This window comes from Podarcis erhardii (genome assembly GCF_964252035.2).
Source record: "Podarcis erhardii genome assembly, chromosome: W".
Lineage (NCBI taxonomy): Eukaryota > Metazoa > Chordata > Lepidosauria > Squamata > Lacertidae > Podarcis > Podarcis erhardii.
Genome location: NC_138506.1, coordinates 25,393,870 through 25,419,451, shown reverse-complemented (window position 1 = coordinate 25,419,451; position 25,582 = coordinate 25,393,870). Strand labels below are relative to the sequence as shown.

At 45.5% G+C, this 25,582-nt stretch overlaps 1 protein-coding gene across 1 annotated transcript in view; it reads left to right on the top strand.

Moving 5' to 3' along the window:
• Positions 1-4,991: 4,991 nt before the first annotated feature.
• Positions 4,992-25,582, top strand: part of LOC309333176 (uncharacterized protein) — a gene marked incomplete at its 3' end in the record, with an annotated part of 262,123 nt that continues 241,532 nt past the window's right edge. The window contains exon 1 of the mRNA XM_081846576.1: positions 4,992-5,150. Within this exon, the coding sequence (XP_081702702.1) occupies positions 5,010-5,150 (141 nt within the window). The 5' untranslated portion in view covers positions 4,992-5,009. The remainder of the gene's footprint in view (positions 5,151-25,582) is intronic.

The window sequence follows — 25,582 nt, the reverse complement described above, 5'->3', positions numbered from 1 at the left end:
CATCGGAGCCCAGGGTGGTGGCAAGGCTCCCAGACGCTGGAGAGGGAACCAGCAGGGAGAGAGGGAGAGCTTCCGCTGAGGAAGTAGAGGAGGAGGAGGCATCGGAGGGAAGGCTCAGAGACGCTTCCAGCGAGACGAGCGGAGAGAGCTCAGGACCTCCCATTGGGACGCCCACTCTGTGCAGAAAGCTGTCGCGCAGGGAAGCTAGGCGGAGACTCACGGTCAAGGAGCTTTTATGTTGGAAGAAATTCAGGAAACGCCCACTGACGGATTCTGCCAGCGATTAAGACAGCCACGAAGTAAGGGCTGTCCGGTCAGGGAAAGTTTTAGCCAACTACTCAGCTTGGAGCGGTGTGGCGCTTACGCGCAAGCAACCCCTTATCCCATTACAATTGTCTTCGCTGCTGCTGCCTAGTTTTTACTCTTGGAACTTTTTCCTGGGGTTTTTCCTGAGGTTGGAGTTGATCCATTACTTTATCTTCCTCAAGGTCACTCTCACAGTCAGATTCTTTTGTAATGGGAAAAAATTCCTAGCCAGCTGCAATGGAAAATCCCCAGTTATAGCACAGACATCCTCTAGGGGAGCACCTTGGCAACAATGTTCATTTTAAAATGGCTTGCTTCTGTGTACAATAATATCCTTTAGTCAAAGGCAACAGTTGCAAAAAGAGTCTCTCAATTTTTTGGGTTCAAATACAGAGTATCCATATATTGTAACAATAAATGGTGCAGGGCTTTCCTTACTGTCTCTGGCAGCCCAATAGCAGGGGTTAAGCGGTGGTCTTAATTTCCTCCTTTTTTCCCCTCAAAGCAACAAATTTCTCTCTCCCCCCAACTTTAAGGGGGGGTTCTTTCAACAGGCGTTGAAATTGAGCTCCTTGTATTCAACTTTTCCCAGTTCTTAGCTTCAAAAGTCTTTGCTTTAATCCTATTTACAAAATCGGAAGATGGACTTCCTTTTTGCGCCTTCCCGCTTCAGAGCCAAATTCAAGTTCGTTGTGCCGATCAAAGGAGGCAAATCCTTTGATCTCCCGTTTTTATCAAGTTCTTACTCACGGGTTGTAGTTTAGAAGCCGAATTTTCAAAGGAAAAAAGGTCAGCGCTCTCCGGCATCAGCTGTGCAGCTTCACTCCGCAGAAGTAGCGATTAACTCTCAGCACCGCGCCACGCACCCCGTCCTGTTCCGGAGCTCTTTTCCGAGCCCCTTTCCAAAACGGGGGGAGTGCAAAGGTGCCTGCCGAGTCCCACAGTTGCAGGCTTCACCCGCCTGCGGTTTTTGGAAGGGTCCCTGCTTCGCTGTAGCGGGTAGACACGATTTCTGCGGAGCTTCCCCTTCTTACTCAGAAGGAGTCCGCCATTGCCGATGGCGCCGCCTCCGGAAGTCCTTGGAGGGACTTTCCAAAGCAGCCTGTGCTTTAGCTGCCAGGTGCAAGGCAGTAAACAACCAATAGACTTTTGGATTTTACCAGCGCGTGACTGAGAGCTGAGGCTTGGATTCAAAATGGATGCCAAGAAGGGGGGAGGCTTACCTTACCCACCTCCACTGACTAATGACAATTATTCCTCATGGTCTGTAAAGATGAAAGCCCTGCTTCAGAATCAGAGGATTTTTGGGCTGATTGATAATCCCATCCCTGCTGCACCAACGCCAGCTTGGAATTCACAGAATATGAGAGCCAGGACGGCCATAATTCTGTGTGTCTCTGATGATCAACTCGTACACATTGGGAGTTTGGAATATGCACGTGAGATTTGGGAAACGCTGCGTAGAATACATCAAAGAGATGCTGGTGCTTCAGCGTTGCTGCATTTTGAAAAGCTGACCAATATGAGGCTAGCGCCTGATGGAGATGTGCAAGCGCATTTGACAGAGATGAAATTCTTACGCCAGCAGATGGCGCAACACAATTTTCCTCTACAGGAAGAGATATTCTGCTTCATGATAATTAACAGCCTTAATCAGACTTATAAAACAGTTGCAAGTCAACTGGGTTCTCTACCTGCCTCTGATCTCACAGTGGAGAGGATTTGTTCCGTGGTTCTGAATGAGAGAGACAGACTTGCTGCAATAGATGTCGCTGACAGGGGGAGAGAAGCTCGGAGTTCTGGCACCCCCACTGCTATTGCTAATGAAGAACAGGCTGTTGCTTTGAACGTTGTCCGTTGTTACAATTGTGGACAGACTGGGCATCTTCAGCGGAACTGTAAAAAGCCACGTCAACAGAAAGGAGCTAAGGGGAGCTCTGCAAAGCCTGAGGCGTCAGGCAAAAGTCATACCAAGTCCCAGGTGAAACCAGCTAAGGCATTGCTGTCAACAAAAGCCACATTTTCAACGGAGAACGCTTTTGTTTTGGACACTGGAGCCACGCAACACATGACATCTCGCCGAGAACTGTTTTCTACGTTTGAGAAGCAAAGCTTCACTGTGAAACAGGCCAACGGTCAGGAGATCCAAGCGATCGGATTTGGAACTGTATCTTGAAAGTCTGAACTTGACTATTAACAATGTGTATTAGGTTCCTGATTTGAAGTTCAATCTGCTGAGTGTTTCGCAGATCACAAAAAAAAGGACTGGTGTTGTCCCATGATACGGAAAGCTGCAAAATCTTCAAAGATGGAGAGTTATATCTTTCTGCCAGAGAGAAAGATGGACTGTATTTGTTAACTTTTGATCAAAATGATTGCATTAATTGTACTGCATCTGAGTCTAACATGATTTCTCTTGCAGGCGTGTCGAAAGACGTCCTGAAGCCGAAAGTTACCAATGCTTTTCAGCGAGTGTGTGCTGATGTGATTGGTCCTCTAGAACCATCTAGAGGCAATGCAAGATACTGTCTTGTGTGTGTGGATTATTTCTCTCATTATGTGTGGATATACATATTGCAGAGTCCAAAGGAAGCCTTAACAAGGTTTAAAGAGTTTTGTGACAAGGTTAAAAGTGTTCATGATGCTAACATTGATTGTCTTTTCACAGATGTAAAGCCAGTTTTTCTTTTACAGGATTTTCAGGATTTCCTGGACAAGCAAGGGATAAAGCACAAAGTTGCTGTTTCTGCAGGTGCATGGAACAAAAGTGTCTGTGTGCAAGTGAACAAAGAATTGCAAAATGGCATGAAGGCGCAATTGCTGAGTTCACATTTGCCACATGAGTATTGGGCTGAATCTTTATCGTGTTATAGTTACACTTGGTTGAGAAAGGTTTCAAAAGGTTTGGGAAGTTCTCCTTTTGAGAAGCTGTTCCATAGAAAACCTTCTGTTGCCCATTTTAAGGTTTTTGGATCTCACGTAAAGACAGAAGCTCCAGGTGGAGTAAAGAATGCAAGAGGCATTTTTGTGGGTTATGAAAAAGGTCTCTACAGAGTAATTTTGTCTGAATCTGGTCAGGTGATTCTCACAAAATTTCTAGAAAGTGCTCCTGAACAGGAGAGAGTAATTGTTCATACATTTCCCACTGAGGACAAATCAGATGATGATGATGATTTTGCTGATTATAGTGGTACTGAGAGTGACACAGATAGCTCAAAGAGCTCAGTTGACACAGTCATTGAGAGGAAATCTCACACAATGGCTAGACCTTCATAGGTTAAGGATGAACCACTGTTTACCATTGGAACTGGTTCTCCAAAGAGTCCTGAGACTGAACCAGTCAGCAGAGAGGATCAGCACCTCATACGCAGGTCTGAAAGGGTTACAAAAGGTGCACCACCCAAGAGGTATTCCAAAGAGTTTGCTAACTCAGCTGTTGCATGTGTTACTATTGTTGACAACTCAAGACAGGTTAAAGGTGTGTCCAAGTCAGAGACAAAGACACAACTGGGAGTTGCTAAGCGTAACACTACATTACCTAGCCAAGGTAATGCAGATGCACTCATTCCTTGGAAGTCAGACAACCAGAGAGGTACACTGGGGAAACCAGTGGTGGGTAGTTCCAAGAGTGGAACTGAAACAACAGGGGATTGTTATATGTATAACAACTGTTTGCTTTCTTCTCTGGATCAAGCTTTGTTCGCAGCTCACATTGATTCATATGGGGGAGTATGTTACGATATAGAAGCAATGCAGCTGCAAACTGGTAGCTTGAAAACAAAACATGATGGGAATGTCGGGAATGTCCGTGGGAAACAGTGGGACAGTCAGTTCACAGGGCGATGCACCGGAATTTGCTCAGAGTGTAATTTGAGCTCTTCCTCTTGCGTATGTACAGGAAGTACAGGAAGTCTTTGTCACTTGATTGCTGGAGTTTGAAGCGAATGGGAATGTTTTCTGTAATGCTGCAAAGACAGAAATAAAGGCATGTAAATACATTTCTGTCTATCTCCTTTCCCTGCCGGGGGAGCAGGAGGGAGGGGGTGTGTTCTTCCCACATTTGGGAAGAATCGCCCATCGAGACCTAGCCTGGATCTTGCTGGGGAATGCAGCCAGGGAGGTCAACAGGAGACCAAGCCGGGTGCCTGGGAGAGTTGCCAGTTTCTCCCAATAAAGGCTTGATTTCCGACACTCAGTGCCCTAAGTTAAATGGCCAAAATTATGAGACCTGGGCAGTGTGGTGTGAGAGCTTACTGCGACAGTTTGGAGTGTGGCATACTGTGTGTGAAGCCCCTCCAGTTCCTCTGACAGATAGATGGAGAGCCCAAGATTCACGGGCCATAGACGTAATAGTCTTGTCCGTCTCTCTGGAGGAAATAGCAACACTGGCTGGCAACACCACAGCAAGTCAGATGTGGAATGCTTTGAAAGTAGCCCATCTGCCGGTCATCCCAGCCCAGAGTTTGACTGCCTCGGAGGTCCTGGCTGTTTCCCAGAATGCGAGTGATTGCAGGGATGCCGAGGGCACCGGTTGCAGGCTGCAGGGGGAGCTGACTGTGACATCATCCCAGGCAGCGTTCCAGCCTCCAGGGGGAGCCAAGGAGTTGGCATCTAAGAGCTCTGTTTCTCATGAGAGCCAAGGTCATCCTCACAGAGGCCGGAAGGCCAGAAGTAAACAAAGACAGAAGCCTGCAGATGGCCCGATGCAGAAGGGGGGTGGAAAGCCCACGCGAGGGAAAAACAAGGCTTTGTTAGCTGGCACTGCTTCACCGAAGGCCAAAGGCAAATTTGATGGCCAGGAGCAGGGGGGCAAGCAGCAGCAGCCCAAGCCAGTGGAAAACAAGGTTCTGTTTGCTGGCACTGCGTCCCCAAAAGCCAAATGAAGATTTATTGTTGACTCTGGAGCTACCCGCCATTTATAAAAGGATCGGCACCTTTTTATCTCCTTCACACCTCAAGATGGAGAGATCCACCAGGCTGATGGAAAGACGTTGTGAATCGCAGGAGTCGGGACAGTGAAACTGGCAAGTCTGCACACAACCATCAAAGATGTACTTTATGTTCCAGGTTCTGCAGACAATTTACTCAGTGTCCCACAGCTGACTGGCCGTGGCTTTGAGATTTCCTTCAAGAAGAGCGTCTGTGTCATCAGGAAAGGCAAAGAGGACATTTTCCATGCAAAGTTTATGGATGGCTTATTCTGTATAACTTATGATGGCAATGCTGTTGCTGTGTCTAATGTTGATTCTTGTTGTGTAGCACAAACTAACAAAGTTCTTCATGCAGGATGTATTCACGAGGCACACCGAAGATTTGGTCACATGTCTTGGCAGGCACTGGCCAAGATGCCTGGGTTGTTTGAGGGTTTGAACATCAAGCCCTGTAAGTTTCACATGAAATGTGTATCTTGTGCAGAGAACAAGGTGAAGGTTGCTCCAAAAGGCAAGGAGTCTAGCAGGCAGGCTTCCAAACCCTACCAGCTAGTCCACGCAGACCTGGTTGGTCCACTTGCGCCCTCTTTGGGTGGAGCAAGGTACTTCATGGTTCTAATTGATTCTTTTTCGAGGTACATGTGTTTATGCTCGAGCAGAAATCGCAAGCGTTTCCTAGGTTCAAGGCGTTCTGTGCTTGGTTGGAGAATGCTCACAGTAAACATATCGGCTGTCTCTTTACTGATCGGGGCGGGGAGTTCACTTCTCAGCAGTTTGAAGCTTTCCTGACTGAGAAGGGAATCCAGCATGACCTCTCAATGCCTAGATCGCCATGGATGAATGGACTTGCTGAGCAAGCAAACCAAACTTTGCTTCAAGGCCTAAAAACCTTGTTGCATGATGCCAATCTCCCTGAGAAGTTTTGGGGGGAGGCTTTATCCATGTTCGTTTATTCGTACAACAGGAGACTGTCATCACCTATTGGTTGTACTCCCTATGAGAAGATGTTTGGTAAGAAACCTTATGTCAAGCACATGAGAAACTTTGGTTCTGACATGTGGGTACACACCCCACAGAGCAACAAGCTCGGGAAGCGTGGGGCACATGGTTTGTTCATGGGGTACGAAAAAGGTTCATACAGGGTATGGATGACTGACTCTAAGTCCATTATGTTCACAAAGAGTGTTGAGTACAATCCTAAGTGGGGGGGAAATGTGGGAATTTTCCAGAGTTGCCCAGAGGAAGTTGAAGATGATGTGAAAAAAGCAGATAATGTTGAGGTAAAAGAGGAAGCTGAGGATGATGATGATCAGAGTTCGGATTCCAGCTCAGTGGGCAGCGCTGCTGCTGGTGTCAGCAACAGTGATGAGTCAGCAGACTACAAGAGCGCAAAGGCCTCAGTCAGACCATCTAATGCGTCTGACAATGAACTGGAAGAACCACTGTTCACCATTGGTCACTTTTCTCCTAAGAAGGAGGAGATCAGTGAAGAAGACTTGCGTATAGTACGCAGATCTGAAAGGGCCACAAAAGGCAAACCTCCAAAGAGATTTGCTGATGAGTTTGCTAAGACGGCAACTGCTGTTCTTAGTAGCTCAGAGAAGGTATGGGAACCTTCAAGCTTCAAAGAGGTTCAGGAGTTAACCTCTAAAGATGCTGAGCCTTGGCTTAATGCCACGAAGGCTGAAGTTGATTCCTTGAATAGGAACCAAACTTGGGAGCTGGTACCGGTAGTCCCAGGAATGAGACTGGTTGGCAGCAAATGGGTCTTCAAGGCCAAGACAGACCAGAATGGCAAGGTTGTCAGACACAAAGCCAGATTGGTTGCCAGAGGTTTTTCACAGGTACCAGGACAGGATTACCACGAGACCTACTCACCCACCGTGAAGTATGAGAGCATGAGGCTGATGCTCAAGATTGCTGCAGAGGAGAAACTGCATGTTTCCCATCACGACATTAATACAGCTTTTTTGTATGGGATTTTGGGGGAGGAGCTGTACATGCTTCCACCTGATGGAATGCAGATACAGAAGGGAATGGTCTGTAAACTTTGGAAATCCTTATATGGTCTCAAGCAGAGCACCAGGTGTTGGAACACAAAACTCACTGAGACGTTGCTTTCTCTAGGTTTTCACCAGGGCAAAGCTGATCCATGTGTGTTTGTCAAGGAGGAGGGGCAAAACAAACTGTATTGTTTATGTTTTGTTGATGATCTTCTTGTTATTCTAAAGCAGCAATGCTGCAGCAAGCAAAGGCTCTAACAGCTCAGACAGCTGCTAGTGCCACCAAAGCCAGACAGGATGTGTGTGACTGCTGCCATGGAAACGAAGGGGCAGTCCATCCTTATTGAGCACAGGATATGAGCTCAGTGTGTGTCATATGACCTGTACAGGATGTACATGCGTGGAGTTTGGAGTTACTCTCTGTTTGTTGAAGAGAGCAGACATCTTTTACTATATGACTGCTATAGACAGGAATAAAGCATGTAGTTACATTTCTGTCTGAGTCTGATTCCCCTCCCTGGGGATATGCAGGGAGGAGGAGGAGGAGGAGAAGCAGTTGGTGTGTTTTTCTCACAGCCTGAGGAAAATCGCCGGAACGGACCTCGTGTTGTTTTTCCTGCCGGAGGGAGGTCAAAGGAATTCAGCCGGTGCCTGAACAGATAGGCACACACCTCTGACCGAGCCTGAATTCCAACAGTGGTAGCAGAGGATGGTTTCTTCGATCCATGGGAGTCTGCATCAAGGAGTGGCAGAGCTGCTGTTTCCATTGCTCCATGGAAGCCTGAAGTGAGAGGCTATTTCTCTGCAGCCAGAAGCTCACCAGAGGAAGCTGAAAGCCAAGCTACGGAGCCCAGGTATGAGATTTTCGGGCTTAAAAGTGTGAATGCAGATTGATTCATTCTCTGCTTCGAGGGAGCCGCGTTTGGGAAAAACAGCTCCGAGAGAGGAGAACTCTGCATTCCAAACATTCCTGTGGTTTTCCTGTCCAAGGAAAAGGAATGCAGTTGCTTAGTAACGCAGGCCAGTTTCAAGATAAGGGCTGTAAGTCACACAATGCCTCGGAGAGGCGAAAACAAGTTAGTTTTGACTAGGCCCTTAGAAAAAAAACTCTTGAAAACGACTCTGCAAGCAGCCAGTGTTAAAGCTGCCAGGTGCACAGAGTGTCAACAAGCCAGCTATTGGATTTTAGAGGCTTGTGTTTGAGAGTCAATGCAAGGACTCAAAATGGATGCTAAGAAGGGGGGAGCCCTGCCTTCTCCGCCCCTTTTGACCAGTGACAATTACGCATCTTGGTCTATTAAGATGAAGGCCCTGCTGCAGAATCAGAGACTGTTTGGGGTGATTGAGAACCCCATCCCTCCAGCACCAACGCGTGCTTGGGAGTCACAGGATGTGAAGGCCAGAACTGCTATAATTCTGTGCGTGTCAGACTCTCAGCTTATCCATATACAAGATTTACAGCACGCGAGAGATGTTTGGGACACGCTGAGAAGGACACATCAGAGAGATGCAGGTTCTTCAGCGTTGCTGTATTTTGAGAAGCTGACCAACCTGAGGCTTGCGCCTGATGGAGATGTTCAAGCGCACCTGACGGAAATGAAATTTCTGCGTCAACAGATGGTGGAACGCAATTTCCGTCTGCAGGAGGAAGTGTTTTGCTTCATGGTGATCAACAGTCTGAATCGGACTTACAAAACGGTTGCCAGTCAGCTGGGGTCCCTCCCAGCAGCTGATCTAACGTCGGAGAGGGTCTTTGCCGTGGTTCTTTGTGAACATGACAGACTCGCCGCCCTGGAAGTCAAGGACAGGGGGAGACAAGAACGGAGTTCTGACACCCCCACTGCTACAGCTACTGGAGAAAATGCCGTAGCTTTGAACGTTGTCCAATGCTACAATTGTGGACAAACTGGGCATCTTCAGCGGTACTGCAAGAAGCCACGTCAGAACAAAGGAGCCAAAGGAAGCTCCACGAAGTCTGAGGCGTCAGGCAGAGGTCATGCCAAGTCACAGACGAAGCCTGCAAAGGCTTTGATGTCGAAAGGAACCAAGCCAGATGTGGAGAACGTTTTTATCATAGACACGGGAGCGACATTTCACATGACCCATCGTAGGGATTTGTTTTCGTCGTTTAAGAAGCAAAGCTTCGTAGTACAACAAGCCAACGGTCAAGAGCTAGAAGCCACCGGAATTGGGACTGTGTATCTTAGAAGTCAGAACTTGACTATAAACAATGTTTATTTGGTTCCAGAGTTAAAGTACAATCTGCTCAGCGTTTCGCAGATTGCCAAGAAGGGACTAAAACTGTCCTATGATGATCAACACTGCGAGATCTACAAAGATGGAGAGTTGTATCTTTCTGCCGAAGAGAAAGATGGACTATATTTGTTGACTTTTGATCAAAGTGATTACATGGAATGTAATTCTTGTGATTCTAACATGATTTCTTTTGCAGGTGTAACCAAGAAGAACGCCAAGCAGGTCACCTCGAGGGTCGACAAGGCATTTCAGCGGGTGTATGCTGATGTGATTGGTCCTCTAGCACCTTCTAGAGGCAATGCAAAGTATTACCTAATATGTGTTGATTCTTTCACAGGTTTTGTCTGGATTTATCTTTTGGAGAGACCGAAAGAAGCCTTAGAAAGGTTTAAAGAGTTTTGTGACAAGGTTAAAAATATGCATGATGCTGACATAGATTGTCTTTGCACAGATGAGAAGTCAATTTTTCTTTTACAGGATTTCCAGAGGTTCCTGAAGAAGAAAGGGACAAGACACAAAATTGCAGCTTCAGAAGAAGCTTGGAACAGATGTGTCTGTGTTAGGGTGAACAAAGAATTGCAAAAGGGAATGGAAGCGCAATTGCTTAGTTCACATCTGCCACATGAGTACTGGGCTGAATCGCTAACGTCATATTGTTATACGTGGTTGAGAAAGTTTTCAAAAGAGTTGGGAAGTTCTCCTTTTGAGAAACTGTTCCACAGAAAACCTTCTGTTGCCCATTTCAAGGTTTTCGGGTCTCATGTGAGGACAGAAGCTCCGGGTGGAGTAAAGAATGCCAGAGGCATTTTTGTGGGTTATGAAAAGGGTCTCTACAGAGTAATTTTGTCTGAATCTGGTAAGGTGATTCTCACAAAATTTCTAGAGAGTGCTCCTGAACAGGAGCGAGTGATAGTTCACACATTTCCCACAGGTGATGATGATTCTGATGATGATGATGATGATGTTGATTTTGTTGAGTTCAGTAGTACTGATGATGACAGCGATAGCTCAGACAGCTCAGTTGTCACAGTCATTGAGAGGAAATCTCACGTAATGACTAGACCCTCAGAAGAGGAGGAAGATGAACCACTGTTTACAATTGGTACTGGTTCTCCAAAGAGTCCAAAGGCTGAACCAGAAAGCAAAGAAGAGCAGCACTTCTTACGTAGGTCTGAGAGAGCAACGAAGGGTGTACCACCCAAGAGGTATTCAAAGGAGTTTGCTAACCTAGCTGTTGCTATTGTAAACGACCAAGGTCAAATTGAAGCTGTGTCTGAGTCAGAGACAAAGGCACAACAGGGAGTTGTTAACCAAGGTAATGCAGATGCACTCATTCCTTGGAAGTCACACAACCAGAGAGGTACATTGGTGAAACCAGTGGCGGGTAGTTCCAAGGGTGGAACTGAAACAACAGGGGAGTGTTATAAGTATAACAACTGTTTGTTTTCTTCTCTGGATGACGCTTTGCTCGCAGCACGCATTGATACTTTAGGGGGAGTATGTTATTCTAAAGCAGCAATGCTGCAGCAAGCAAAGGCTCTAACAGCTCAGACAGCTGCTAGTGCCACCAAAGCCAGACAGGATGTGTGTGACTGCTGCCATGGAAACGAAGGGGCAGTCCATCCTTATTGAGCACAGGATATGAGCTCAGTGTGTGTCATATGACCTGTACAGGATGTACATGCGTGGAGTTTGGAGTTACTCTCTGTTTGTTGAAGAGAGCAGACATCTTTTACTATATGACTGCTATAGACAGGAATAAAGCATGTAGTTACATTTCTGTCTGAGTCTGATTCCCCTCCCTGGGGATATGCAGGGAGGAGGAGGAGGAGGAGAAGCAGTTGGTGTGTTTTTCTCACAGCCTGAGGAAAATCGCCGGAACGGACCTCGTGTTGTTTTTCCTGCCGGAGGGAGGTCAAAGGAATTCAGCCGGTGCCTGAACAGATAGGCACACACCTCTGACCGAGCCTGAATTCCAACACTTCTGATGTTTTGGAAGAATCAGGCTTTGTACCAAAGCACCCTCGCTCAGCTGAAGGAGCACTTTGACATGAAGGATCTTGGTGAGGTATCCAACTATCTTTCTCTGCAGGTGGAGAGGGACCAAGCAGGTAATTTTCTGGTACACCAAACACAGAAAATTGCTGATGTATTAACCAGGTTGAATTTGGTTGATGCAAACCCAGCAGACACACCGATGGTGACAGGTTACCAGGTAGATAGTACTGCTGAAGCGTTTTCTGACACTACGCTATACAGATGCATTCTAGGCAAGCTGAATTTCATTGCTAGATGTTCGAGATCTGACATAGCTGTAAGCACTAACCTGCTTAGCAGACATGCCAACAATCCTACTGTTCAGAATTGGAAAGCTCTGAAGCGCATAGCCCGCTATTTGAAAGGGACTATGCACTACAGGCTGAAGTTCACCAGTCAGAAGACTGGAGGTCTTGAAATCTTTGCAGATGCTAGTTTTGGAAGTGACACCATGGATGGTACAAGCACTTCTGGAGTATGCTACATGTACAACCACTGTCTGTTTGACTGGTTGTGCAAGAAGCAGACGACAGTAAGCCTAAGTTCCTGTGAAGCAGAACTCAGTGCTCTGTCATTTTCACTCATGGATTGTGAATGGTTGATGCCACTGTTTCAGGACATCAGAGTTTCTGTGAAATGTCCTATACAAGTGTATCAAGACAATAGATCCTGTTTGACTTTGCTGAACTCAGAGAGTTGCAAGCAAAGAACCAAGTACTTGCAGATTAAGCTACATCGTGCAAGAGAGTGTATTCAGAAAGGACTCATTCAGGTGTCCTACATGCCAGGAAATGAAATTCCTGCTGATCTGTTGTCTATGGTTGTTAACAGAGAACAACTTAAGGTTTATGTACATAGGTTGCAATTGGGTTGAACCACAGGTACTACAGGTTACACGGAAAGGGGGAGGATGTTAGGATATTTCCGTTCCACCTTAAACAGGGAGCAGTCTGTTGTTTGAGTCACAGTCTGCGTACTTCCGGCTCACAGGAAGTTTCTCTTTTGTATATAGCTTTTGTTCTCTCTCTGTGTCTCGACACGCAGACAGGCAGTCATGTTTTTCTTTGTTCTGACCAACGCTGAATAAAGTTGTAAATAATGCTCTCCTGAGTGCATCTTTCATTGTGCGAACTCTGCAAAGGGCATGCACCAGTCCTTGGAATGTGGAAAGATGTTTCTGAGGCTTGTGTCGCTAATTGACTGATACTGCGTTTCTACGGGAGGTTGATGGATCGTCCGGAGACGGCGTGGGGGCATGATGGCCTTTGTCTCCCTGGCAGTATCCCAACACTAATAAGGGTTTCAAGGGACTTAACTCCAAGAATATTGAAATGTGAAATATTGCCACGAACACTATTAGATCACAACTCTATAATTGTAGAGGTAAAAAGTAATGAGCAAAGCCCATACAGATGGAGGATGAATGAAAATCTTTTTGAAAATCCAGAAGTGACGGAAAAAGCCAAGGAGACTTTGAAAGAATACCTCAAATGGAATTTAAATAAAGAAACAAATCTGGACATTGTTTGGGATGCAAGCAAAGCTGTCATGAGAGGTTACCTGATCCAACAAAATAATTACAGGAGGAGGTTAAGAGAAAGGGGGGAAAAAGAAATTCTGGCTCAATTGGAAGAGTGTGAAAAGAAATTAACAATAAAAGCCAAAGATGAACAGAACAAGCAAGTAATTAAAATGTTACAAACCCAATTTTCAATATTAGTAAATCAAGAAGTGGAATGGAAAATTAAACTAATGAGACAGAAATTTTTTGAATCAGCCAACAAAACAGGGAAACTTCTCGCTTGGCAATTACGAAAAAGACAAAAACAGAGTGTTATAAATAAATTAAAAGTAGGAGAACATCATATAGAAGACCCGAAGGAAATAAAGAAAATCTTCCAGGAATTTTATGAAGAAATATATAAGAAAGAGAATGAAGAAATAAGTAAAATAGGAAAGTACTTAGAAGATTACAAAGGGAAACAAATAACAGAGGAAGAAAGAGAGCAATTAAGTAAACCAATAACAACAGAAGAGATTCAGAATGCGATAAAAAAAGATGAAAATAGGTAAAGCTCTAGGCCCAGATGGACTCTCTGCTAAATATTATAAAATCTTGATTAAACAAATAACCCCCATACTTTGTGAAGTCATGAATAATATTCTTCAAGGAGGGAACATCCCAAACACATGGAAGGAAGCATATATAACTCTGATCCCTAAACCAGAAACTGATAGACTAAACATCAAAAACTACAGGCCTATTTCATTGTTAAACAATGATTATAACATTTTTACAGAAATACTGGCAAACAGATTGAAAAGAAGTTTGAAGGATCTGATTCATAAGGATCAAGCTGGGTTTCTCCCTGATAGACAACTTAAAGGCAATGTGAGACATATTGTAAACATTATAGAATATCTGGAAATTAGAAACGAAATACCAGCAGCGTTAATATTTATTGACGCAGAAAAAGCATTTGACAATGTGTCGTGGCAATTTTTGTTAAAGAGTATGGAAGCAATGGGGATAGAAGGTGCATTTATGAAGGGTATAAGAGCTATTTATTCCAATCAAACTGTTAATAATAACTTGACAGAATCATTTGATATTATGAAAGGAACGAGACAGGGTTGTCCGCTATCTCCATTGCTGTTTATAATGGTTTTAGAGGTGTTACGGTAAAATCTGGGTGCGGGGCTACTCTGCCACCCAGCTCGTCGGACTAAGACCGCGGGTCCCTGCGGAGGAAAATGAGCTCAGCCGGAGACAGGAGCAAGCAGCAGAAGATCCAAGTTTATTGCGCAACAGGTTCAAGGCGAGATTGAACCCCGGGAAAGGGGTGACATGAACTTTTAAAACTTCCCTCCATGTCCCAGAATACAGTGCAAAATACATCATAGTTACATCATGAATACATTAAAGAGAGGTTGGGTTACACCGGATTAACATATAGAGGAGGTAGGGGGAATATGCAGAGCTGGAGATATGCGCAGATAAGCACTTCCTGAGTACCGGTGATGAGAAGACAATGGTCCATGTATGTATAGTCTGCCACCTGGCATTGCCCAGAGGAAAGGCTTGGCAGAGCGATTTCACCGGATTAGGGTTTTCCTGAGTACGTGACACCTCGCTCGAGGGATCATGGAGGCAGGGGAGGTGTCATGGAGTCCTGAAGAGACTGAGCCGATCGGCACCAAAAGCAAGGAAATCGGAGTTGTGGTTGATTTTAAACGAATTTCTAAGGATTTTTAGTCCATTTTAGTCCATTTTATATTGGTGATTGAAGTTGGAAACAAAATAGATACATTGTAGCAAGATTTAACACTTTTATGAGTTCACAAGTTTCGGTTCCATTGTTCTCCCAGCGGGGAGCCGTCAGCAGCTTGTCAAGAGGTTAAATGAGGCGTGCAGGAGCTCGCTGAGCTAGCTCTGCAAAGCGAATGCATGGTTCTGATTGGGTAGAACACAGCCATTGAAAGGAATAGGGAATACAGCTTCGTACGGTCAACCCACAGTAAAGATAGAGCGGGAAAGAGGCATAAGAATTTGGGCTTATTTTGCCCGTGTAGGAAAGGGAAAGGCACTTTATTTATGGGGCTTGGGGTAGAGTGTGGTGCTTGTGTAACGGTGTGGGGGCTGAGGGGTCGACGTAGGGCTGGGTGCCCTTGAGGTCATCGCCTTGGACCCTCTGGTGACCAGCGGAAGGGTGGAGGAAGGCATGCGCCCCCCCTTCCGTATCAGAGGTAATAGCAGACAGGGTGAGAAAAGCATCAGAAATACGTATAATAAAAATTGGAAATAAGGAGTTTAAATTGAAGGCTTATGCAGACGATCTGGTACTATCTTTAGAGGAACCTCAAACCAGTGTTGGCAAAGTATTGGAAGAATTAGAGGAGTTTGGCAAATTATCAGGATTTAGATTAAATAAAATAAAGACGAAAATGATGGTTAAAAATCTGAAGAAGAATGCAATAGAGCGACTAGAACAGAAATGTGGAACTAAAGTAGTGAAAAAAGCAAAATACTTAGGGATCTGGTTAACAATGAAAAATATTAATTTAATTAGTGACAATTATGCCTCAATATGGAAAGAAATTAAAAGAGACCTGGATACATGGAACAGAATAAAGCTGTCCTGGACCGGGAGAATGGCAGCGATTAAAATGAATATTCTTCCGAAGATGTTATTTCTCTTTCAAACGATTCCTGTGATTAAAGGGTCATCTCAGTTCAAGGATTGGCAAAAAACCCTATCAAGATTTATTTCACAAGGAAAGAGACCAAGGATTAAATTTCAATTACTAACAGACCAGAAAGAACGACAAGGGTTTTCAGTACCAAACTTGAAATTATATTATGAGGCATCCTGTTTATGTTGGATTAAGGAATGGATCATCTTGAAAAACACAGGCTTGTTGTATTTGGAAGGGTACAACAACCGATTTGGATGGCATTCCTATTTGTGGCACAACAAGGTGAAAGTCCATAAAGGTTTCATGAATCATATTTTTAGAGGCGCCCTGTACAAAGTTTGGGAAAAAAATAAAAATCTATTAGAAAGAAACACACCCTGGTGGTTATCACCGATAGATATATTAACAATTAAAAAATTGAATATGGAAGGAAAGAGAATAACATATGAAGATATATTAGAAAAAACGGAGAGTGGATGGAAAATTAAGACATACGAGGAAATAAAAGATGGGTTAACAGGGTGGTTACAATATCATCAGATAAATGGTTTATGGAAGGAGGATAAAAAATTAGGATTTAGTGAGAAAAAAATCTAAATATCAAATAGAAATTTTGGAAGGAAGAACAAAACTTTTATCCAAGATGTACAACTTTTTGTTGGAATGGGATACCAAGGATGAGTTAATAAAAGAACTGATGGTAAAGTGGGCAATTGATTTTGGTTATAACATATAATATGATAAATGGGTAAATTTATGGAATAAAGGGATGAAATTCACAGCGTGTGCCACTTTAAGGGAAAACCTGGGAAAAATGATGTACCGATGGTACATAACCCCGGTCAAATTGGCAAAAATGTACAAAATGGGTAACAAAGCTTGTTGGAAATGCAAACGTAAGGTTGGGGATCTCTATCATATATGGTGGGTATGTGATGAAATGAAAAAAAAATTGGGATCTAATATATAATGAACTTAAGAAACTCCTTAGGTACACATTCCCCCCCAAAACCGGAGGCATTTCTATTAGGGATAATAGGGGACAAAATAAAAAAGAAGGATCATATATTATTTCAATATGCCATGGTAGCAGCCAGGGTTCTTGTAGCCCAAAAATGGAAGTCATCGGAGATCTCAACAGTTATGGAATGGCAAGCTAAATTTTTCAAATATACAGAATTAGCAAAAATGACATATAAAATCCGACACCAAAAAGGGACAAAGTTTGTAGAAGAATGGAGTAAATTTGTAACATATATAGAAATTAATTGTAAAGGTTTAAGAACTACAGCGGGGTTAATATAATTCTTGTAACGTGTATAGAAATGTAGAAGAAACTGTAAGAGAAGATGCATATTAAGAAAACCGCGACTGGGAAGGAAGGAAGTCGAAGTGTGATTCTGCACACTGTAAATAAGATGACATTAAGAATGATTGTAAAGACTGTTTTATTTTGTTTTTTGGAAAAAGTCAATAAAAAGAATTTTTTAAAAAATAAAAAATTCTGTGTCCTTTTAAATGTGTTTAGATAGCTAGCTCTGCTCCTTGTCTCAAAATCCAGTTCCCTCTGGCGCTCTTTGGGACACAAGGGGGGGCAACTGGGACACAAATGTGTGCCACCCAAGAGGTATTCAAAAGAGTTTGCCAACCTAGCTATTGCATGTGTTGCTGTTGTAAACGACCAAGGTCAAATTGAAGCTGTGTCTGAGTCAGAGACAAAGGCACAACAGAGAGTTGCTAACCAAGGTAATGCAGATGCACTCATTCCTTGGAAGTCACACAACCAGAGAGGTACATTGGTAAAACCAGTGGCGGGTAGTTCCAAAGGTGGAACTGAAACAACAGGGGAATGTTATACATATAACAACTGTTTGTTTTCTTCTCTGGATCAAGCATTGCACGCTGCACGCATTGATTCTTTAGGGGGAGTATGTTACCATAAAGAAGCAATGCAGAAGCAAGAAGCAGCAGCTACGTCAGCTGCTGGTGACTGGAAAGGCACACAGGATGTTTGTGACTGTTACCATGGCAAGAAAGGGGCAGTCCATTCTCAGTATTGAGCACCGGATGTGAGCTCAGTGTGTGACATATGATCTGTACAGGATGTACATGGGTGGGTTTTGAGTTTCTCTCTGTTATTCAAAGAGTGCAGACATCTTTAACTGTATGGCTGCTAAAGACAGGAATAAAAGCATGTAGATACATTTCTGTCTGAGTCTGATTCCCCTCCCTGGGGATATGCAGAGAGGAGGAGAAGCAGTGGTGTGTTTTTCTCACAGTCTGGGAAAAATCGCCGATACGGACCTCAACTGTTTTTCCTGCCGGGAGTCGCAGGAGGGAGGTCAAAAGGAATTCAGCCGGTGCCTGGACAGATAGGCACATACCTCTGACCGAGGCAGAATTTCAACAGAATTTCCTTTTAAATGTGTTTAGATAGCTAGCTCTGCTCCTTGTCTCAAAACCCAGTTCCCTCTGGCGCTCTTTGGGACACAAGGGGGGGCAACTGGGAAAGCGGCAGGGTGGAATCGGGAGACCTGAATATGTGTGAGAGTGTATCCCACTACACATGTACCAAAGCATTATGATCATCAACTCTGCTCTGGGAAGGGTGACTGTAACCATTTTTGCATCCTTTATCACAGGTATCTGAAGGACATAGGTATCTTCAAGGAACAGCAACACTGCAAAGGGGAGACCAACCTGGCGCCATCCGTGGGCCAGTCAGGAAGCAACTGCTCCAACACTTGCTTTCCTCTGCCTTCCTCCTTGTTTATTTCTTTTGTGCCATGTCTCTCTGGTGGTGAGTCTGTGGGCATAGACTGTTTTTCTCTTTACAGCTGATAGATACTTTGGGGCCCTTTGTAAGATGATAGTGATACTATTAGTAATCATAAATCCATTTAATTTCCCTCTGATTTCACAGTTAACGTTCTCTCTGTCTTTCGATCATTTTATTTGTGTGCTGCCTTTCCAAAGTTAAAACCATATTCAAGGCAGCTTACAACATGTAAAAAAAACCCACACAATTACAAACATTCCAAAGTAGTCATAAACAATAAACAACAACAACAACAATCTCTAAACAATACCACAACCCAAGAGTCATGTCCCCATATGCATCTGATGAAGAAGCTTATACAGTGGTGCCCCGCAAGACGAACGCCTCGCAAGACGGAAAACCCGCTAGACGAAAGGGTTTTCCGTTTTGGAGGCGCTTCGCAAGACGAATTTCCCTATGGGCTTGCTTCGCAAGACGACAGCCCATAGGGAAATCTCCGGGACAGCGGGGAAGCGCAGCTCGTCTTCCCCGCTGTCCTCGGACCTCCTCCGAAGCCTGGCGGCGGGGCGGGGACACCTCCTCCCGCCGCCGGGCTTTGGAAGGATGCCCCGATGCCGGGCGGCGAGGCGGGAACGCCTCCCCCCGCCGCCCGGCATCGGAACGATGTCCCGAAGCCGGGCGGCGGGGCGGGAAAGTCTCCCCCCGCCGCCCGGCATCGGAACGATGTCCCGAAGCCGAGCGGCGGGGCGGGAAAGTCTCCCCTCGCCGCCCGGCATCGGAACGATGTCCCGAAGCCGAGCGGCGGGGCGGGAAAGTCTCCCCTCGCCGCCCGGCATCGGAACGATGTCCCGAAGCCGAGCGGCGGGGCGGGAAAGTCTCCCCCCGCCGCCCGGCATCGGAACGATGCCCCGATGCCGGGCGGCGAGGCGGGAAAGTCTCCCCCCGCCGCCCGGCATCGGAACGATGTCCCGAAGCCGGGCGGCGGGGCGGGAACGCCTCCCCCCGCCGCCCGGCTTCGGGGCATCGTCCCGATGCCGGGCGGCGGGGCAGGAACGCCTCCCCCCGCCGCCCGGCTTCGGGGCATCGTCCCGATGCCGGGCGGCGGGGCGAGAAAGCCTCCCCCCGCCGCCTGGCATCGGAACGATGTCCCGAAGCCGGGCGGCGGGGCCGCGAAGCCTGGGCGCGCTGGCAACTCTCCGCAAGGAGCGCCCAGGCTTCGTCCCCCCTGCTTGCCTTCCCAGGGGCTTTTAAATCGCCCGGACAGCGGAGAAGTCCTCCGCTGTCCCGGGCGATTTTAAAATGCCGCCAGAAGAGGTCGGGGGAAGGCGGTTTCCATAGGAACGCATTAATTGATTTTCAATGCATTCCTATGGAAAACCGTGCATCGCAAGACGAAAAACTCGCAAGACGAAGAGACTTGCGGAACGAATTAATTTCGTCTTGCGAGGCACCACTGTACCATGTTAATTTTTTTGGTCTTAGCAGTTCAGGAAAATGGAAATCTGCTTCATACCTAGGCAGAACTTTGGTTCACCTGACTCAACACTGCCTGTATGGACTGGCAGCAGAGCTCACAGGCAGGGGTCATTCCCAGCGCTACTTAGAAAAGCTGGAGATCGAACATGTGGCTTTTAAAATAAAATAATAGTTTCCACGTTTGGATGTTTGCTTATTATAAAGTACCTGTTGTAAATTATCACAGTTTGGAACTACATGCAGAAGACCACACATTGCACCAGGAGTGAAATCATATCATATCATATCATATCATATCATATCATATCATATCATCATATCATATCATATCATATCATATCATATCATATCATATCATATCATATCATATCATATCCACATGAGGCAGCTCAGAAATGGAAGAGGGAGACGTTTGAGCAAAGCAGGGATGGAGCAACGGTGAGAGGAGGAGGGAAATGTGGCACAACTGGGGAGAGTTTCAGGGCTGAGCAGGGACAATAACCGGAGCACCCTGGACCCAAGCACTTGATAGCAAAGGGAACAACTCCCACCACCCCTAACCAGTCCAGTGGCCATGCTGACTGGGGCAGAGGAGAATTGGGAGGCCAGGGACCCCTTTGGGGACCACAGCTCCAATATAATTAGCATCTAATCAAGCTGTCCCATTCTGGCCCCCACCATCGCCACCTCCCTGACTCCTATCAAGGAGGGGCGACAAGCACCCAAAACTCTGAGGTCCAGCTCCGAGGGCCTTCTGGCAGTTCCCTCACTGCGAGAAGCGAAGCTACACGGAACCAGGCAGAGGGCCTTCTCGGCAGTGGCGCCTGCCCTGTGGAACACCCCCCCATCAGGAGATCAGTAATTATATAACATTTAGGAAACATCTGAAGGCAACCCTGTATAGGGAAGCTCTATAAGGTGTAATGTTTTCCTGTGTTTTACTATTTTTTATATATATACTGAAAGCCACCCACAGAGTGGCTGGGGCAACCCAATTAAATGGGCGGGGTAAAAATAATTTTTTCTTATTATTATTCCAATTCCATCACATCACATCACCATCACCACCTCCACATAAGGAGAAGAATCACATTATATTGTGATTATTTTAAATAAAGCACATTTCCGCAAGTCATTTTGTCTTGTGAACTTCTGCACGCCGCCGATGACGTCACAACCTCAGGCAATTAAATAAAAAGATCTTCGACTCAGAACAGGGTGGGCGGCTCAGCTCCAGGGATGAATCCCTAGAAGAGGTGGCCTCACCCTGGGGAAAGGGAGCCTCAAGAGCGCACCTCTTCTCGGAATGCAAGATGGGCACGGTTCCTCGGTTGGCTCCACTGCCCACGCCCCCTCGCTTCAACCCCGGCACCTGTCTGCAGATACCCCATGCCCTGTGATATTCTGCCTCCTGGAATCTAACCTTCAGCCAGGATGTTAAACTGCAAGAACCACGGGGGGGGGGGGGAGTTCAGTGCCGGCTTACCACACAATTGTTAATTCTGAATTTCAGATTGTTGTAAGCCGCCCTGGGACCTACTGGTGAAGAGTGAGCAATACATTTAATAATTCTAATTATAATTCTGAAGTGTAAGTGAAGGAATACACTTTTTCCAGCGAGAGACTGAGACAGGGTGGCAGATGTTTCTTAAGACTAGAGTTTCTCACAGGACCTAAGTGGCAACCCACCCACCCCCGCAAGGCGCTTAGGGCATTATCAGTCCCCCAGGGAAAGCGCATCTCCCTTTCGCTGGTGGTGAGGGTAGGGGCGGCCGGGCCTTCAAGCTGGAGCTGCCGATTCCCCCCCCCCCACACACACACACATGATGGGGGTGATACGGAAGGGGGGGGCATGCCTTCCTTCAGCCTTCTGCCGGTCACCAGAGGGTCCGAGGCGATGACCTCAAGGGCACCCAGCCCTACATCGACCCCTCAGCCCCCACACCGTTACACAAGCACCACACACTACCCCAAGCCCCATAAATAAAGTGCCTTTCCCTTTCCTACACAGGCAAAATAAGCCCAAATTCTTAAGCCTCTTTCTCGTTCTATCTTTACTGTGGGTTGACCGTATGAAGCTGTATTCCCCATTCGTTTCAATGGCTGCGCTCTACCCAATCAGAACCATGCATTCGCTTTGCAGAGCTAGCTCAGCGAGCTCCTGCACGCCTCATTTAACCTCTTGACAAGCTGCAGACGGCTCCCCGCTGGGAGAACAATGGAACCGAAACTTGTGAACTCATAAAAGTGTCAAATCTTGCTACAATGTATCTATTTCGTTTCCGACTTCAATCACCAATATAAAATAGACTGAAAACGGACTAAAATCCTTAAAATTCGTATAAAAAAAACCCACAACTCCGATTTCCTTGCTTTTGGTGCCGATCAGCTCAGTCTCTTCAGGACTCCATGACATCTTCCCCGCCTCCATGATCCCTCGAGCGAGGTGTCACGTACTCAGGAAGACCCTAATCCGGTCAAATCGCTCTGCCCAGCCTTTCCTCCGGGCAATGCCAGGTGGCAGACTATACATATTTGGACCATTGTCTTCTCATCACCGGTATTCAGGAAGTGTTTATCTGCGCATATCTCCAACTCTGCATATTCCCCCCTCCCTCCTCCATATGTTAATCCGTGTAACCCAACCTCTCTTTAATGTATTCATGATGTAATCTGTGTAACCCAACCTCTTCTTAATGTATTCATGATGTAACTGGGATGTATTTTGCACTGTATTCTGGGACATGGAGGGAAGTTTCAAAAGTTCATGTCACCCCTTTCTCACTGTTCAATCTCGCCTTGAACCTGTTGCGCAATAAACTTGGATCTTCTGCAGCTTGCTCCTGTCTCCGGCTGAGCTCATTTTCCTCCGCAGGGACCCGCGGACTTAGTCCGACGAGCTGGGTGGCAGAGCAGCCTCGCACCCAGATTTTACCGTAACAGGGGGCACCTCCGGAAGTTTGAAGAGACTCCATGGACCTTGCCCTTCCTTTGTGGGAGCCTCACGACAAATGTGACAGACATACCCCGAGACACATCCTGGTAAACTGAGGCTTCCGTCTTTGGGCCTCTCCCTCCCCCACCTTCCTTGATCCTACCATTAAGGTGGGAATCTCAAAAGCACCGTCTCAAAACAAGCAAGCAAGCAAGGAAAAACACCTTTAGAGACAGCAAGGGAGGATGGGGAAACTGGAAAGAAACTAAACCGAACTGAACGAAGAAAAACAGAATAATGTCTTCCCTCACCCGGCAAATAAATAAATCCACAAAGCAGAAAAATGACCAAGAACAGACATTTTTATTTTATTATTATTATTATTATTATTAATAATAATACCCTGAGTTTCCCCAGCCACTCTGGGCGGCTCCCAATGGAGTGTTAAAAACAATACAGCATTAAATATTAAAAACTTCCCTAAACAGGGCTGCCTTCAGATGTCTTTTAAAAATAAGATAGCTGCTTATTTCCTTGACATCTGGTGGGAGGGCGTTCCACAGGGCGGGCGCCACTACCGAGAAGGCCGCCTGCCTGGTTCCCTGTAACCTCACTTTATTGCCGAGAATGTTGTTTCTGTTCCAATCATTACAAATTATTGACAAGATGGATTGTTTCAAGAGGTGGCAAAGAGATATTTCTAGATTTGTCTGGCAGGGCAAAAAGCCCAGAATAAAATTTAAGATACTTACGGATGCTAAAGATAGAGGGGGATTTGCCCTGCCAGACTTGAAGCTTTATTACGAATCAGCAGCTTTTTGCTGGTTGAAGGAATAGCTACTTCTTGAAAACACAGACATTTTAGACCTTGAAGGTTATGATAATGCATTTGGATGGCATGCATATTTGTGGTATGGCAAGGTTAAGGTACATAAGGCTTTTAAAAACCATATTGTCAGAAAAGCATTGTTTAATGTATGGTCGAGATATAAAGATCTTTTGGAAAGGAAAACCCCAAGGTGGCTCTCACCTATGGAAGCTAAAGCGTTAAAAAAACTTAATATGGAGACCAAATGGCCAAAGTATTGGGAAATTTTGGAAGAGGAAGGTGACAAATTGAAACTGCAGAGTTATGAGAAACTTAAAGATAAGGTGCGAGACTGGTTACATTATTTTCAAATAAGAGAGGTTTATAACCAAGATAAGAAAGTGGGCTTCCAGGTGGAAAAATCAAAGTAGAGACAGAATTGTTAGAACCCAATGCTAAGATATTATCAAGAATGTATAATTTGCTGTTGAAATGGAACACTGAGGAAGAAACGGTAAAATCTGCTATGATAAAATGGGCACAAGACATAGGACATAACATTATGTTTGCTGACTGGGAGAAGTTGTGGACCACCGGGATTAAATTTACGGCATGTAATGCCCTAAGAGAGAACATTATGAAAATGATGTACAGGTGGTACATGACCCCAGTCAAGCTTGCAAAGATTTATCACTTGCCCAATAACAAATGTTGGAAATGTAAAGAAATTGAAGGTACATTCTTTCACCTTTGGTGGACGTGCCCAAGGATTAAGGCCTTCTGGGAGATGATATATAATGAACTGAAAAAGGTACTTAGGTACACGTTTCCTAAAAAACCAGAGGCTTTTCTTCTGGGCATAGTCGGCCAATTGGTGTTAAAGAAGGACAGAACTTTTTTTATGTATGCAACAGCAGCAGCGAGAATACTAATTGCAAAGCATTGGAAGACACAGGATGTACCCACTCTGGAAGATTGGCAGATGCAAGTGACGGAGTATATGGAGATGGTGGAAATGACTGGCAGAATCCGAGACCAGGGAGAAGAGTCGGTGGAAGAAGATTGGAAGAAATTTAAAATGTATTTACAGAAACACTGCAAAATCTTTGAATGCGAATGATGTTGAAATGAATTGAAGTGGTTCTAGCAAATATGTTTAGAAGTTAAAATTCAAGAGGACAAATAATTAAGTGTAAAATAAGAGGATAAGAATTTGCTGATTAAATTTCTAAATGGAATACAAAATAGGGAGATGTGAGGAATTCATGAAAGTAAGTTAATGAATGGCATGATATGTGAAACAATGATTTTTAATTTTTCTTCTTAAATTTTTGTTTTTGCTTTTTGTGTTTGTGTGTTTTTCTGTTTTTGTAAACCTTTTTTGTAAAATTCAATAAATATTATTTTAAAAAAAACAAAAAGAAAGAAAGAAAGGGTAAAGGGATGCCCTTGCTGGGTGTCATCATTTGGTGGGGGGGTGGAGGGCAATATTTGCCTCATCCCCCCCCCCATTTCTCCCTAACCCTTCTCGCACCCACCGCTTGCAAAGCGGCCCTTCCCAGCAGGGGCCCCCGCCGAGCACCGTCCTCTGGCGGCCTCCGGAGACCCTGTTTGGCGCAAACCCATTCCTGGAGAGAAGGACGGAGTGGGCCAGCCGGGTCTGGTCCTGAGCACCACTAGGCCTTTTGCCCAGAAGGGCCGAGTGCAGTGCTCCGGGGCTCCATTTGGTTCACCCCCTCGACTCCAGGGAAAGAGGCGCGCAGGGTCCTTGGGCGTCTTTCGCGCAGCCATATATTTTCCCGCGCCTAAAAATATACAAGGCACTTTCTTGGAAAATAATTGCCATCACATCCA